The sequence below is a fragment of the Melopsittacus undulatus genome, chromosome 7 (genome assembly GCF_012275295.1).
Source record: "Melopsittacus undulatus isolate bMelUnd1 chromosome 7, bMelUnd1.mat.Z, whole genome shotgun sequence".
Lineage (NCBI taxonomy): Eukaryota > Metazoa > Chordata > Aves > Psittaciformes > Psittaculidae > Melopsittacus > Melopsittacus undulatus.
In genome coordinates, this window is record NC_047533.1 from 25,583,332 (window position 1) to 25,601,259 (window position 17,928).

General features: G+C 37.5%; 1 protein-coding gene across 1 annotated transcript in view; it reads left to right on the forward strand.

Moving 5' to 3' along the window:
* Window positions 1–17,353, forward strand: part of GRXCR1 (glutaredoxin and cysteine rich domain containing 1) — a 38,904-nt gene extending 21,551 nt beyond the window's left edge. The window contains exons 3-5 of the mRNA XM_005149106.1: window positions 5,812–6,051; window positions 14,154–14,219; window positions 17,174–17,353. Of these exons, the coding sequence (XP_005149163.1) occupies window positions 5,812–6,051; window positions 14,154–14,219; window positions 17,174–17,353 (486 nt within the window). The remainder of the gene's footprint in view (window positions 1–5,811; window positions 6,052–14,153; window positions 14,220–17,173) is intronic.
* The last annotated feature ends 575 nt before the right edge of the window (window positions 17,354–17,928 follow it).

Genomic DNA, 17,928 nt, shown 5'->3' on the forward strand with positions numbered 1-17,928 from the left:
ATGTGATTTTGTACTGAGTGCACACTGTGGCTGGGGACTGCAATTCCTCCTGTATGTGTACACAGATCTTACCTGCCAAAGAAAAATATTTTACTTTGGTTGATAAAGTCTGTTTGTTGGAAGAGGTCTTCTGGCAAGGGGATCAATTCTTGCTGAAAAATGCCAGTGAACCTTTAATATGAAACAGGCAACCAGCAATGACAGACAGAAGGGACTGGTTCACAACTCCATTATCATTGTACGATGGTGTTGTGATAGCAAATATCATAGTTCTCACTAGAACACAAACCTTCAGTCTCCAGCCATTTATTTCAAAGAATGTTGCCCATTTTCACCTAAACAGTGACATGATGAAAAATATATGTTTCATTAAAAGCTATACATTTTGGAAAATGTATGTTCTGATAAAGTGTCATGTAGAAAAAAAAATTATACATTTTGCTGATAGCTTTTTTATTGAAAATTATCTTTCAGAACATATTCATTACTTTCAGTATACAATTTGAAAGCCTTATAAAACTCAGAAGCTAGTAAGAGCTTTTCAACCTTGCAGAAATGAAAAGTTTAAATTGATTTTTTTATTTTTCTCCCTGCAGAAGTTCTTCAACAAGAAAGCCATAGCTGTTTTCTTCACTTCTCTTTCTGAGTGGAAAATGAAAAGTCCAAACCAGACTGTGGTCAAAAAATTAGTGTTAGACAATAATTCTTCTTGCCACTCAGTTATTGGTACTAATTCAAGCTATAAGCTATAAAATATCAATTACAAAGTCAGCAGCTTAATTCAAAGCTTCTACAAATGCATGGCTACATAAACACATATATGTATGCACATATATGCGTACATAAGCATATATATGCTTGTTTTCTCTTGCTCAGCATTTTCATATTTCCTCTAGATCATGAATGCTACATTTTCTCACTGAAGTATCTCTGGAACAGGGATTGTAATGTGCTCTAGATTTCTGCCTCAGCCTACTTAGTGGACAGCAGATACTTCTTCCAGTCCGATAGTATCTAATTACAGAGCCAAGGGGTGAGTATTTCAGTAGAACAGCCTGGGATGTTGAAAGATGATATTCTGAGACAGAGAAGGGCATATCAGCCATTAATTTAGGTCACAGAAACAATTCGCTACCACGTGAATAACATTAAGTTGAATGTTATATACGAACATAGTAAAAACCTATACTAACCTCGTATGTGATACAGGTTAGTGTTAACATTGTGGAAGTACTATACAAGCTCATTAATCTTAGCAGAAAAATATTCTGCTTTTGGAGGAATACAGTTGCTCATATAATGAATATAACGTATAGAGTGGGTTTGGTGGTGCATTTTTCTTTTTTTTTTTAAATTTCTTTTTACTTTGAAAGAACAGACTGCAAATTTACGATGCCACCATTGAAATAAACTATACATGGATATGATGGTAAATAGATATTCTTTTCACACCAATGAAGTAAAAAAACATAGAATCATAGAATCATGTTTATACCTTCTACCTAGAGAGAAGATTTAAAAAATAAATAGTCTATGGTTATTTTTCCAGTGTTGTTGTCATAGTTTTCATTTGCAACAAAAGAAAAATGAGGCTAAAGTCACCAGTATTCTTACTGCTGGGCTTGTCTGCCTACTTGCTTGCAGACATGGTTGTATACAAAGGTTTTGAAAACCAAAATGTTACCGCTGTTTCATGAGCAATCTTTATGCCTCAGGGTCCAGCAATGGTCTTTACACCAGGAGTAGAAAAGCACTGGCTTAGACCACTTCCTCTGCTCTGAATTTGGCCAGCTCTTAGCTGTGCTGCAAAAATATCCACGTTATCAGTTCTGGTCCAAAAATAAAGAGCCACTCAAAGTCAACAAGGCAAATATAAAAATGCCGTGAAAAATATTAAAGAAAATTTATAGCCTTGGGAAAGCAATTTGTGTCAGATATGCTGAAGGAATTATCTACTATTATTATTCAGTAATTCATTTTATAAATTCACTTCAGAAATAGAAGTGTGAGAGATAACTTCTCAAGCTAGGGGGACAGGACAGAGCAAGAGTAGTTATGGAGCAGAGAAACACAAAATCTTGTTGCTGCTACCTCAGTTGCAGCTGAATCCAGAAGCTAAGGATAGAATACCATGGGGAAGGCCTGAACCCAGTGACGTCCATGAGAGTTTAATGGCATATATATTCAGCTGGTTTTCAGAAGCACCATGGAAGCACCTGACTGTTACACCATATTTTCAGAGCTGCCGAGAAGACTGTTGTTATTGTCATGTCAGCTAATACAGAAAAGGTAAAACCTCAGACACATATTTTAGGAGTAAAATTCCCAAATATTTCATATTTCTGCAGCTCCAGTAATACACAAAGCTTTCTTAAAGAATATTCCAAAATATTAAAACCACTTGGAGATTCACATATTTGTTGTTGGACACTTACACTGACTACCAGGATTCCTTTTAAAAAAAGATGTTGTATTTCAGTGACATTCTCTGCTTTACCATTAGCTTGTTTCATTTTACTGTCTCTTTTTTTTTGTTAGATTTCTAATGTTTGTTTACACACCTGCTTTGTACTACTCTTCATTTGCCAGTATCCTGACATATCAGATTTTGCTTTATTATATATTTTTTGTTATTTCTGGATTTTTCACCCTTTTCAAGTCCCTTGCATCCCTCCATTTTCTTGCTTACCTGCTCACTCTATGAAGCTTTCTCTATTTCACCAGCAATTTCTTCCTTTGTCCTGTGGTGTCTCTTGATACTAAGCTCAGGTATTTAGCCTCATAGCATGACATCCTTCATGCTTTTTGCAGAATATTTACTCGTTAATGATTACAATTAATTGCAACCATGTCAGACGGATGCCAGTGGGATGGCAGAGGGATAGATTTCCCCCAGTTGTGCACCAAAGTGTAACTAACTCCTCATTTGCAGAAGCCCTGATCCACCTGGTAGAGAAGTCTGGGAAAAGACTACGTCAGGTGCAAAATAAGAAATATCTTTTCTCATGTATTCTCATGTTCAGCTTTGGACTGATAAAATAATTACTTTTTCTCTCTGGACTGATCAAAAAAGGGCTGCTGTTCCTAAGTATTCAGAGTGCCATGAAGTGGTGCTAGTCATGCTACTGCTATTGCTGGCTGCTTTGATGCTCCCAAGCAAAATACAAGCTCTGCAGGCTGATGCAGTAAAACAAATGTTGCATTTGGACCTTTGGGGAGATGGTATCACTGTTAAAATAAGACCCGTGAATGTTGTAGAGGATTATTACTAAAGCAACTTTAGTTCCCTCTGAAACCTTAATCCTTCTTTTGCAGCCTTTCTGCATAGGTGCTTTCTCTAAAGCACATTCTAGGCCTATGTGCGTGGGGTTTTCTGAATCTGACACAAGAGTTGTCACATCAGGCCAAATGATATCTGTAAACTTCAGGTTTCAATGAAAATCCCACTTATAAGAAATGTGAGAAAGTGGTCAGTTGCTCCAATCTTTTGTTCCACTGCCTAAGTAAAGATTTTTCATGCTCACTAACTGCTTAACTTCAGCTAAAATTTTATGTGTATTTGTGAGTTATATGAGATTATTCTAATTTGAAGCTTTTTATGCAAAATTGCCTAAGCTAATTTTTTACAGTATCTTTCTATTAATTTGTTTATGTAGCTTGTAATTTGTTACGTTTTTGTCACAGGAATTGCACAACCTGGGAAGAGCACAGTGTTCAAACATTATTCTGATGATTTACTTCAAAGGCGTATTCCAGTAACTGAATATTACAAGCTGTAGCCAGTGAGTTGGGTAGCGAAATAAAAATGAGTATATATTCTTATTAATAAAAACCTTGTAAATCTCTCTGTCTTGACTCCTATTTCTAATTGCCAGTGTGGCTTCAGGCAGGTGACAGGAAGTATTTTCCTGGTATGATAAAGCCCTATCAAGGACAAGTTCTGTGCCTTTGTAGGTAAACAGGTGTTTACTAAAATTTCCCTGAAAAATTATTTAGTCTGTGTGCTTGATGTTTCTTCACAGGGGAAACAAGGATATTTCTCCACTGCCACATGAGGAAAACCAAAGGAATAAATATAAAAGTGACTCTGTGTACACACCTTCCACTTGATATCTTTCCAGATCACCTTACAACTTTACATTTTTCCATCTCTTCAGCTGCGTATTAGCATGCTGCAGAGACACCACAGTCCTGATGCTTCACTAGATAATGACTGTCTGTATCTATACTGCCAGCCTCTAGTGTCTGGGAACAAACAGAATTTCCATCCAGTTGAATAATTTTGTACTTCAAAACGTATTTTCACTCCAAAGAGGAAAAAAGTAGCCCCCCATTTTTTATACCATTTGTTAATCTGGATACTTGTGTCCATTCAAAGAGAAATAAGTACTAACCTATCACAACATGTTTCCTTCCAGAATGGGAAAGTCATTACATTACATATTTTTGCATTTACACTTCCAGGGATCTATAAATGAGCTGTGAAATACAACTGCTTTTCCTAAGAACTCTTCACTGTATGTCAAACCTTGTAAACACCTTTCTAAGCAGAATATGTTTTTTGAAATGATTTTTTTTTTTTTTTTTAGTAAGATAAATCCTGACTTTGTAATGAGGCAAAATCTGCAATGGCATCTGCCCAGTTTTACAACTGTGTCTTTACACATTAGATGGCATAGTTCAAAAATTATCTATTCATCCATCAAGGTTCATTTTCCATAGGTTGCTACAGGCAGTACAGGAACCTTTGTTTTTTATTTTATAACTGGTGGTTTTACTCCTGAAATACTGCTGAAATAATTAAATATCAGTTGGTGAATGTAATGGATAATTTGAAAATCTTGAAAAGGCCTTTTTAAAAAGCTAGAGTTTTAGCTATTTTTCTGAACATAATATCTTTGTTTAAGGCAATAATTCTCAGGCTCTCTGAAAAAGTACCCCTCTCTTGGAAAAATAATTCCTGCAATGTTTACATTTCCTAATTGTTTTCATCCCAGAAAGGAAAGATGGGGCATAAACTTTTATGTGCAAAGAAGTGGCTAAAAAGTGAAAACTGAACTGGACTGTATTATGAAACTTTTCATAGCCAAGGGAACTGTCTCCTCTAGCTGCAGCAGGCTTTGAATCAGATGCTGAATATTCACAGAACGTACATTTTTTTATTGTTTGTTGGATGTTAGAGTAACTTGATGTGGAACTATCCTAAAAATTAGGGATATGACTGTCTCCTCTGCAGTCGTAATCTAGTTTAGAGGGGAGAGACCCAAAGTGCTCTAACAGTGGCTTATGGATGTGATGAGGCTTAGACTTAGGCTCCCACCCTTGCTTAAAGGAGGCTGTCAATAGCACCTGAGCTAGCAAGTTTTAGAATCATAGAATCATAGAATAGTTAGGAGTGGAAAGGACCTTAAGATCAATCTGGGTACTACTAGACTGTGTTTGTGGAAAGAAGAGTCATTGTTATAACAGAATCAGACATCAACAAAACAGTGATGATTTATTCACATTTCGAATTCTGCCAGGATCTAAAATATATCTGTTTTTTGAAAATGTTTAACTTGATTCACCATCTCCAAAACTTTCCAACAGAAGTTGCATCTTGCTTAGGGAAATGGCTTGAATTGCCTTAAATTGGTCATTGCAAGAACTTAATTCCTTCCCTTCCATCTTTACATTTGGAAAAAGTAGAATGTTGGATTATGTTTTCAAGATGCAATTTTCTTTTCTTAAATAATAATTGAAATGAATTTTTTTTAACACTTGGAAGTTATTAACATCTTGATGATAATGGGAACCTTTTTTTTTTTGCAGGTATCAACAGTGCCGGAGTTTGGCCGCATAGTGATTTATACCACCAGCCTTCGTGTGGTGAGAACCACTTTTGAAAGATGTGAACTGGTCAGAAAGATCTTTCAAAATCACAGAGTTAAATTTGAAGAAAAAAACATTGCTCTGAACAGCGACTATGGAAAAGAACTGGATGAAAGATGTAGGAGGGTCTGTGAAGTTCCCTCACTCCCTGTGGTGTTTATTGATGGCCATTATCTTGGGGTAAGTAAAGCATAAGCCTATGTTTTGTTTTGCAGTTTGGAAGAACAGATGAAAATCTTGATGAATTAGAAACAGGGCTTTTAGAAAATTGCTTGCAATGCTGGAATGATGGGTACAATCAAAGACTGAGATCCCTTTGGGGTATGTGCTGTACAGATCTACACTGATAAGTTTGACCTGAAGATAACTTGAGAGAAGCTATCAGGAAGGGAATAAGAGTCAGTAACACAATCTAAGCTGTCCCATCTTTCTTCAGTAATAGCTTATCTTTGTAGCTGAAACTGAAAATCTAGAGAAATAGATTTTATTTTTTCTTCCCCTTAAGGGAACTTGTATGTAAGATTGATGAAAGAAGATGAATGCGTATAGCATAAGCCTGTGTTTTAGTAATACCTATTGTGAATATGAAACTAACAGCTGAAGAGTCAGACCTGAAACACATACTGAATTTTATGATGTAGTCTGTATGAGTATCTGTAATCAACCGAACACTGTTTTCAACACAGAATTGATCACTACTTCCTTTTAGAAAAGACTAACAGTAAGAGATAAAAAACCAGCCCAACTCTGTCCTGTTGCCAGACATAAAATCCAAATGGATAACTATAGTCCAAGTTTGGTCTCTGGTACTCTGGGTGTAAAAGCCTGTCGATATTTGAAATTACCTTTCCATTAAGGCCAGCCTGTACTTTCGAAATGCATTTCTTGGAAACTGAAGAGATCAGAGTTTAGAAGAAAAAGATTCTGGAAAGTGGCATAAAGAAAACAGCTTGAGAACTCAGACAAGGTATTTGTCTTAAGTGGTAAAGAACTAGCAATTAGCTCCAACAGTGAGACTGTGATTTGTGAAGGCAAACTATATTTAAACACAGTGGGGGTATTGTGTTTGCATTGCTTAGCAGTTTCATTTTCACAAAAGAGTTAAGTAATGAAATGAAATGTAATCAACGATCAGCCCTAATTGATATTGGGCCTGTATAAACACTTGAATACCCTTTCTCCCCTTCCTCCCCATCTCCTTCTTATCTGTCTATGTGCTCTGCATGAAGCAGGTTTTCTGAGCACCATAACAAATACATCTGCTGCAACAGGGCTCACCAGACTGCTAGAGCAACTGTAAAATCACCTATATGCAGAATAATATCAGACAGTAAATTTTACTTCATGATATAAGATGCTTTTATCAAACCCCTGAGTTGGAGAGTTCCCCAGGAGGAGCAGGGGTGCTTTATTCAAAAGCAGCTTAAAATTCAGCAGGATTCAGACTAAGATTCGCACACCTAATTATAATGTTAAAAATAAGAGCCATGAATTATGACCGACTAAGAAAATCTCTGTGAGTGATCAATTTATCAAAAGATTTCAGTTAAAATACTGAAATGGATTGAATAAATTATTTGCTCAGCTGTAGGGGAAACCTGGTTACAGTCATTTTGATATGATGGATGGCTCATTAATTCACTGCTTCTCCTTTTTTTTTTTTTTATTTTCCCAAAGATCATAGAATCATCATAGAATCATAGAATAGAGTCATAGAATAGTTAGGGTTGGAAGGGACGTTAAGATCATCTAGATCCGACCCCCTGCCATGGGCAGGGACACCTCCTTCTAAACCATATAACTCAAAGCTCTGTCCAGCCTGGCCTTGAACACTGCCAGGGATGGAGCAATCACAACCTCCCTGGGCAACCCATTCCAGTACCTCACCACCCTAAAAGTAAAGAATTTCTTCCTTATATCCAACCTAAACTTCCCCTGCTTAAGTTTGAACCCATTACCCCTTGTCCTATCACTACAGTCCCTAATGAAGAGTCCCTCCCCAGCATCCCTGTAGGCCCCCTTCAGATACTGGAAGGCTGCTATGAGGTCAAAGCATGAAATCATGGGAAATTTGTCTTTTAACAGAGGAACAACAGTGTAACAAGCAACACGTTCTCATTAGAACTCAGTGTTGTATTAGATTCTTTGGAGAGGTATAGAAAAAGAAAGCAAGTGAGTTAGGGAGGTAGCTGTCTGTGGGAGAGACAAATCTAGTAGGCCAGCTACCTGCTTCCAGGTAGTCAAGAGGTTTTATCTCCTGTAGGTTAAAACAAATGAAAAAAGAATTTTGTGTTCTGGTCTACAAACATTTGCTAGAGCATGGCAACGGCATTCACACTGTATAACACAAGAAAACAAAAGGTACTGATCTTCTAAAAATAATGGAAGAAAATCAGGCATGGGGAGTGTTTTCTTTCTTCTTCCTTGTCCTTCCCCCTTCCCCCTAACCCTAACCCTAACCCCCCCCACCTCTTTTTTATTAAATCCATGAGGAACACTGTAGTTAAATGGAACAGATGCTAAGTCGAGGAGAGAATTAAAGTTACTCCATGTAAAAGTGCCATTTTTGTGGAGAATCTGCATTGCGGGCAGGGAGAAGTCCAGGAGATGCCAGTCAGGATGGCAGCAGCCCTTAACTTTACAAGTGTGGGAGCCCCTGACCTGTGCTTGCAGACAAGGTGTCTGTCCTGGACTGCTCTCCACTAACTACCATCATACTGGGGGAGCACTGCTGCTTGCTATAGCACCACTTTCTAATGTGTTTTAGTTAAGATGAACGAGGATGGGAAAATCAAGTTCATTGTGAGCCCAGGGAGCTGCCAATGGAGCACAGTCAGGGTGATGGGAAAGGAGACCCCCAGAGTGAACCTATCATAGGACCAACTAGGTTGGAAAAGACCTCATCAAGTCTAACCATTACTTTAGGACTGCTAAGACCATCACTAAATCATGTTGCTAAGGGACTCATCTAAAGTTGTTTTGAACACTTCCTGTTTTGAACAGTTGCACGAGCAAAGGACCTGTGTTCACACACTCTGGTAAATGTAGCAAACCCCATTATTTTATGGCAGATTTTTGCCTTCATAAGAGAGGCTGGCATTCATCCATTTAGGAAAAGAAATAAGAATGGGGGAACTCTGCTTATTGGGAAGGTCTGTAAATTAACTATTCATCTCCCAGGTATGTCAATGCCTGATGTATTTGGCACCTTAAGAAGACAATGCATCAGTGACTCCAAAGACAGCAAGTTGGTTGAAACCTGTGCTGAGCTTATGTTTCATTAAAATGAAATTGAGAACTATTTACAGAATTTGGTCTCATTGATAACAGTTGACATTTCTATAAAGCTTTTTATGATAATTATCTTCTGATATGCAAATGCAACACAAGTTCAGAAGCCTGGTGTGTTGGCAAATTAACAATGCAACAATTTTTTTTCTCTCTTCTCCTTTAATTTTGAATACTTTTTTCCTGGCAAATCCCTCCCTGAAGGAGTATGCCTGTAGCAATACAAAAGGGAATCTATATTAAGCCATCCATGCACCTTTCAATGAGTCATAAGGAATAAAAAACCCACAAAGCCACACACAACCCCTAATTAAAATAGGAGCAGTTTTGAAAGGGAACAAGATTATTTTTAATGAGATAAATGTAACAAAAAAACCATAACACAACATATGTGCATTTGATAGAGTGTACAGTATCCAAGCCATTAGAAGCATGGGCAAGGTTGCTAGAGCACTGCAGGCTGTGTGGATAAATCTTCACAGTACTGTGGAATTTACCATTATCTGCACAGGAGGAATGAAACAAATCCATGACTTGGGCAGAAGCAATAGAAAAATCATATTTAGATCCTATCAAGCAAAGCATGACAGAAGCTATATATGAAGTACAGCAGGTATTTTAATCTCATATTTTTAGAATTGACTTATGGTATTTCTTGATATACACTATCTAAATATCAGTCTGTCAGGAAATTGCAGGCTCTTTCTGCAGCATGCTCTTTACCAGCTGATCTAATCCCTCCTTTTCACCTGAAGTTGTTTCCATTTGAAATAGAATTATGCCATCTGCTGGGACACCAAAGCAGGATAAAAAGTGACTTCCAAAATATAGCCACAGAGAGAAAAAAAAAAAAAAAAGGGAACTTTTATTTATGCTTTTACAAAGGCAGGATTGCTAGATGCTCATGTTGTGCAAAGACGCATTCTGTGGAAAAGGGATGTACATAAAAAAGGCCAAATAGAGTAATCCTTAATAAACATGTTTGCTCACTGCATAATGGATTTAAAATACATTTATTTTATTTTTCACTTTGAATACATGATTGAAATATGGTGTTCACTTGCTATACAAACCTACTTGAATCTTTTTCATGTATGTGAATTCAACATTTTTTTCATGTATGTGAATTCAACATTGTTTTCATGTATGTGAATTCAACATTTTTTTCCTGAAGGAACTGTTTCCCATTTAGTTTTCCCAGATGTAACAAATCCACAACAGCATGAGATTTACAGTAAAATTATTTTAACTCATTGCATATGATCATTTCCCAAGAATGATGAAGTTATTTTTGCGACTGACTTTTAGAAAATACCTGTGTAACATATTATTAGTTATACAAGAATTATTATATATATTATTTATAAGTTTATTTTTGCTGCTCACCAGTGCCTATACATAATTAGTAGCTCTCAATTGCCTCCAGATTTTGTCAGAGTAAACACATTCTCCTGGTGTTCACTTGGTGGGGTTTATATGAACGGCTTTGTGTCAGTAGAACCATGATGTAATTATTGCAACGAGTCACCTAGCATTTTCCCCTGTATTTTCTCCATTTTGCAGTTTAACATTTCAGGAGCAGCAGGGTTCAATTCGTTTGCTCGCTCTTTGTTTAATTTTTTTCCCTATCAAATTCAACATTTCTGGTACTGGTACTACACTGCAGTGTTAATTTTCTCAGTTAATGGGCAGACTTCCAGGCTGCCTTCCATTTAATCATGCCCCATGTGTTTGTGACCAAGGTGCACCTCACTGTGGGAGGTGTAGTGGTGTAGGTTGACAAGTGTGTGAGCTCTGGGCAGACAGCAGGGGATATACAACCTGTCTCCTTGGTAAGCCACAGTGAAAAAACATGGCAGTTCCAGTGTTGGTAAGATGTGTGATTACATTCTGGTGCCTTAACAAGAAGTCTTGTCTGTATACTTAGCCAAAGTTCACTTTAAGGAAATAAGGGACGCAGAGCAAGTGTGTGCACAAGAGATGTCCCAGTGACATGCAAATTTTTACCTGTATAGAAAAAGAAGATGTGGAAGAGAGACTGCTTCCCAAAATAAGTATTCTGTGTTCTAGTATAGTCAAATGCAGAGCCATATATCTATCTATGTGTATTCCTTGGTGAAGAATTACATCATGAAAATTGTCATGTTACATCCAAGACAGGTGAACAACAGACAGGTTTAGTGACAGGTCAGGGCTGGGACAGTAGGAAATGTAGTGGACTTTGGATTTGTCCTAGTTCCGCAATTAGTGTGATAATACCTAAAATACTATGTTAATTTCTGGATGTTATCAAGAGAAAACTGGGAAAATATTTTGAAGAATGAAAATGATCTAAAAATGTATTGAGGGGTTTGGTGTTTCCTTGCAAAAAGAAGGGTGAAGACCTGACCAAAGCTCCTGGGCTCCTCCACAAAGATAAGGAGCTATTGAAGGAAGGAAGTAAAGATTCACAGGCTGGTAGTTTGAAATTTAAGTGGTTAACAAAACTGAAAACTCAGTTCTCCCTGCTGCTTCTCTAACCCTTATGGCCACTGTCCCTCATGCTCCCCATGTGTGTCTTAGTGGGGAGAGACTCTTAATGTTTCACATCCCTTTGTGGGTAATAGTGACTGAGCACAATGCAGGAAGAAAAAGAAAGTCAGCATTTTGTGGTTAGAAAGCAGCTAATGGGCTTATTTAACAGCTGCTTTAATTATTCTGTTAATTATAGACTCTGTATTAAAATTCACAGATCCAAAGGGAAGGGTAACCTCTGCAAGAATCTTTTATGCAAATTTTAATTGAGGCAGCCATTAATCTGAAAAGATATGCTGAAACACTTAAAAATTTTGATAGCCATTTGGATGTTGTTTTTTTTTAGTTTTAAAACCATAATAACAAGGCTTTCCACTTTGCAAGTAACACAGCTGGCCAAGTTAATGTCATCTGAAATATAAATCCTTTAAAGTACGAATCTATAATGGCAAACCTGTCAGAGTTTTAATTATACTGCTGTAAAAGCCAGTCAGCGTTGTCATACAGCAGCACTGTCACATGGAGCAGGAGTCACAGGAATGTTTTTGCCAACTGCTGCCTCAGAGATCCTTTCCAAAACACCAGCAAACCGGGGCTTGTCTAGCGTAGGGAATTTGCAGTGCTGCAATTACATCGATAAAGCTGCAAATCCTTAATGTCTCTGCATTAGATGGGCAGTGAAAGCTTTCTCTTAAGCTGCTGCAGTGTACGGAGACCCAGAGCAAATACTCTGTGGGCTGCCTTGGCAAACCCTCGCTTTGTAATGCCAATCACTCCTATTGCCTGTTCTGTGTGCAAGCAGAAAAAGATTAGACAGCAAGTGTGAAAGGGGCTGATAGACTGCTAAAAGCTGCTCTGCTGGGGACACAGAGAGCCTAATGCATATGTCAAAGTTGGTAGACTATGTACCCATGATCTGTCACAGATTTCAATAGAAGAATCAGCACAAGTAGGGTTACCCAATCTGTCTTCTGTCATCTTCTGTGACTAATTAATCACACTAAAAACCTTGTAGATAGTGATTTTTTAAAAAATACCGCTTTTTGGCATGCATATCGACTAAAATGCTATTTTGCTTTTTAACTGAAATGAATATAATAAAAAAAGCTGAATCAAAAGTGCTTCTTTATATATATATATATATATACACACAGTGCAAGCTGGAAAAAAACCACTTTTTGTAGATAAACTAACCTTAGTAGGTTGTCATATAAAATCCTTCACAATATTTTGGTGGCTTTTAGTTGGCTTTTGGCCTGCACTCTTGCAGCCTTGGCAGTCCCCAGCAAGGCACTATGAATGGTTGGACACTAACACGTACATTAGTGATCCTAATGTGTTCATTGTGCTCTGCAGCAGCCTTTCCTGTACCTTCCAGTAACAGGAAGAGCAGTACTAGTGGGGAGCTGGGGCTGAGACCCTGTTTGGCTGACTGTGGGCAGCTCAAAGTAATGGGACATTCCAGCCATGTACCAGCATCCCACCGCACCTCAGCTGTGTACCAGCATCCCACCACACTGCAGATATGTACCAGCGTCCAACCAAACCTCGCAGCTCATGCCAGAAGCAAACTCGGAGATGAAATTTAACAGCCTACACCTGCAGAGATCAGCAAACTGGGGCAGAGTGATGGCATGAACCCACCATGGTTTAGATGTGGCCAATCACCCTTAGCAGTAGGTACTTCACTTCTAGCCTCAGTTTCCTCAATTTTTATTGATTTCTCTTGATTGAAAGTGTCTGTGGTAGTATCTAGTATTCAGTGAATTTGGTTACATAAGTAAAGTGTAAGCATTCAAATGTGGCCATCCAATTAAAAGAAAAGAAAAAAGTTTTATGTCATCTTTGACACTTTAATTTTGTCTGCAGTAATTTCTTAGCATTTACTTTCAGGAGGAAAATAGAAAACCCACATTCAGGTCACAGAACGCCTCAGAGGAGTAATGCACTTGCACTAAATTATTATTATTCATTGCTGTGTCTGACTTTAATGCTGTTACAGTATTTTCTTTACGCTTTCTCTCCTTGTGTTATACATTAGGCATTTTATGTCTTAATTCAATGCTCAACTGCCAGAATAGTTGAAATACAATTTCTTCCTTTAATTTTGCTACATTCTCTGATGTGTTGTATATTTCTGTAATTGTAATTTGGACAAGGTAACTGGACATATTTTTTTATTCTGTCAGGAAAGAGAATGTTTGTAAAATAAAGGGAACCATATCAGAATTCCAAAGCTGTGTCACCTATTCCCAAAAGATAACGTGATACACCACCTGGTAACAAACTTCAGGCACTACTGTTAGAACTGCAATTCTGTTCTCCTTCTAGCTTTCCGAAGTTTGACCTAATGACAAAATACTTTATTTTGAGTCAAATTTGTCCTCAGCCTGTTAAAATTTTTAAACCCAAATCTTTTAATCATCTCTGTTTTTCTCATGTTAAAATAGCTGACCTTTTCCTTTTTCTTCTTCAAATAGGGTGCTGAGAAAATCCTGCTAATGAATGAATCTGGGGAACTGCAGGATCTCTTAACCAAAATTGAGGTAATTGTATTCCTTCAAATAAATATAAGAAATTGCACTGGATATTTTCAATTGAGTAAATTTCCTGTTTTAACAGTTTCTTTTCTTCTGTTACTAACTTATGATCCCAAATGTTTTGTTTTGTTTTTTTTTTCTCTTTGAATGAACAATATCAGAGTATCACAACCCAATTAGTTTGAGAAAATGTGAATGACAAGAGCATCAAACTGAAATGTCCATCTTTGTTTTCTCTTGATTTTGTCACAGCAGGAAAGACAAGTAATTTTTATTTTCCCGTAACTTTTGACACCATTTTTAATATTTAACCTTAACTATGCCCTGGGGGAAGCAAGCCTCTTGTGTGGATGCTGAACCCCTTCCCTGTGTACTGCTGTGAATACGCTGGGTACCCACACGTCTGCATTCTGACCAGAACTGAAGCTGGGTATCTACAAAATCTGGACAAATGCTGGAAGTTTCCAAATCCATCAATTTGCACAGATTTCAAATTACAAGTTACCATGCTTTTTTCCAGCTCCTAGCTTGCCATGCACATTGAAGTTCTCTGGGATAAGTTTGCCTCTTATTATGGTCAGCTGATGCATGCTCCCTGAAGACTCTTGAAGTGTGGGTCTGCTCCCACAGCTCTGTTGTAAGCTAGGAGCTCTACCAGTCATCAGTTTTCTGCTGGTCTTGTGCTCTTGTCTGCTCAAGGTATTTTCTGTTTTCCTTTGGATAGTCTGCAGCAAAGAACATTTTGGGGAGACCTGTGTCATAATATCTATAGATAGCTGTGTCCTTAGAAAAGGAATGTATTGCTATTAATGATCTTATTATTTTGAGATCACCCCTAATCAAATTAAGATAACACATAAACTTCACAAATATGTAGTATTAACATTAAAAATAGATAATGAGGATATGGTATTTGTAAAAGACACTGATGAAAAAGCAAACATACGTCTAGTTAATTTAACCCCAAAGCTTTACTTGCCCTGCATTTAGCCAGACTACAGCATATGCTTTCCTAACATGCTCTCAGTAACTCTTTGTATACCATACATCTTTGAGTTTATCACTTTGTTAGACATGTTGGTTTCTTATAGACAATCTCCTTCTTGAACTCCTCCAGAAGTTCCAGTCAGGCTGAGCCCAAGGGTTATTCACCCTTGTCTTATTCAGGAGATAGATTGAACACTGTTCAGCTAATCATGATCTGCCTCATCCCCTAACAGTACAGGCAGTACCTTCTGCATTTGTGTGGCCTGTTCCTTAACTTAACAAAACCCTCCTTGCCTCATGACGTTTTATGTGTTTCTGTATAAAATGCAAAGAGCCTGTTGGCCCTATTGAACCACATTGGATAGCTAACCAGAAACTATTAAGCAAAAGTAAAGATATGATTAAAACATGCAGCATTCTTATGGATGAATACGAAGGTTAGTCGATACACCTCCTTAATATGTTTCATTATTTTGGACTTAAAGATCCTCAGATCCTGCTTTTGGGGGGTTGCATAACATTATTACCTAGTGCAATGTGTGTCCTAATACTGGGACAGAAATTACAATGCCAGACTACAACAGACTGATAACTGCTTATTGACTCACTGCTTCAGTGGATTTTATTTGTTTGGTTTTTGTTGTTTTTTTTAAATGGATTTGCTACACTTATAAGGGTCAGTCAGGTTTTCCATTACTGAAGATGCAGAACATGATGACACAAACTGCTAAAGCCATTTTTCATTTGTTTTTTTTTTTTTTGTTAGTTCTTTTAGCTAAATGGAAAGGTAGTTACTTACAAACCTAACAAACAATAATGAATGTAGAGATTAAAATATTATTATCTTAAAATTTTAAGATTATTTTCAGTAATGAAGTAATGAAGTAAAATGCCATCATCAATTATAAAACATGTGAGTACTTCTGAGATAAAAGGAATGATAATTTTACATTAAATACTTATTAAAAAGTTAATAGTAACTTTTAAATTAACCTGTAGCTAATTAAGTGGCTTGCACGATGAAGAACAACAGCAAGTTTATGAGCTACTGAGCAAAACCCACCTTTTTTTGTGTTCATCCGTGTTGTCAATAAGCGAATGCTATTATTAGTGATTTTGCAGAAAACTCCTTAGTTTTCTCTATGAAGCTACAAGAAGGACTATCTTATCTGTATATATTTTAGTATACATTGGTAATAATTTTTGACTGATTTTTAGTGGTGCATGGAATTGTTTGAATTTTTCTTCTTTTGTCAATATATCTATAAAATCTTTACTCAACAGTGTAATGCTAAAGCCACTTATCTGCACTTTAGTAAGTACCCAACTTGGTGTACCTTTTATTTCTCTGATAGAGAACTTTAAGGCTATCATTAAACAAACCAGCCCCATTTTCAGCAAGTTAAACTTAAAAATGTCTGAATTCTCTTCTTGTGTTCCCCAATGCCTTTAATCCAATACAAAATAGAGTAAAATTATTGTTTTACTCAGGAATTTGGACAACTGACGGAGCCCAAGCCTTGTAATGGGAACAATATGTTCAGCACAAGCATGCAAATGCTAGAAGTCATAATATCTTAATGTACAACATAGGAAATATAACATCAACATAAACTACCTAGAGTTTAGATTCAGTCAATTACAATACTTCTTAGAATTGTTCTAGACCTAAACTATATCAGAGTAATGTACAAAAGCTATCCTTTAGCTAGCTATTTTGGGAAGTATAAACACAGGCTACTAAGGTATAATGTGACTGATGATCCTGCAGTGAGCCTCTCTGACCACTGCATGTGGATCTGATCAAAGGAAAAGGCAGACATAATGGTCTTCCATGGTGGTGTACTGTGAAATAGGGCAGTGTATGTTGCTCAAGATGGGAATTCCCATCTGTTCTGAAGCCCTCATTTTCTAGAGCTTATGGTAGTTGATAAGGTAAAATTTTTGTCTTTTTCACATTTTTCTTTGCACAGAGAGTTCAGCATCCTCACGAGTGTACCTCCTGTGGTGGCTTTGGTTTCCTGCCGTGCTCAGCGTGCCATGGGAGCAAGATGTCTGTGTTTCGGAACTGCTTTACGGACTCATTCAAAGCCCTCAAGTGTACTGCTTGTAATGAAAATGGGCTACAGCGCTGCAGGAGCTGTGCAGGCTAAGAATGGCACCTCCACATGTGCAAACTGATTTTATGACACTGCACCAGTTTGTAATATGATTTTTTAAAATTTATCTGTTTATCCAGTTCAGTCAATAAAACTCCATTTGTAGTATACTTCTGCTTGTTTGGTCATTTCTGCTGTTTTAAACTTAGGTTGCTAACAATATAATTGACCTGGTTTGAGCAGTAGCAGTCATTTTTCTCCTTCTTGGTAGCTGGCGCAGTGCTGTGTTTTGACTTTTGGGCTGAGAATGGTTGCTGATAGCAAGTATGTTTTGAGTTACTGCTCAAATGTTTGGTTTGTCCAAGGCCTTTTCTGAGCTCATGCTCTGCCAGGGAGGAGGGGAGGCCAGGAGAAAGGAGAGACAGGACACCTGACCCAGGCTAGCCAAAGAGGTATTCCATACCATAGCACATCATACCCAGGAGGTAACCGGGAGAGACCTGGAAGAGCTAGAGCTCTGTGGGGATGGAGGAGGTATCAGTTGGTGCTCGGTCGGGCAGCGTGGGGTGAGTTATGGGTTGGTGGCTGGTGAGGTGTCATATTCTCTTCACTTGTTATTGGCTTTATCA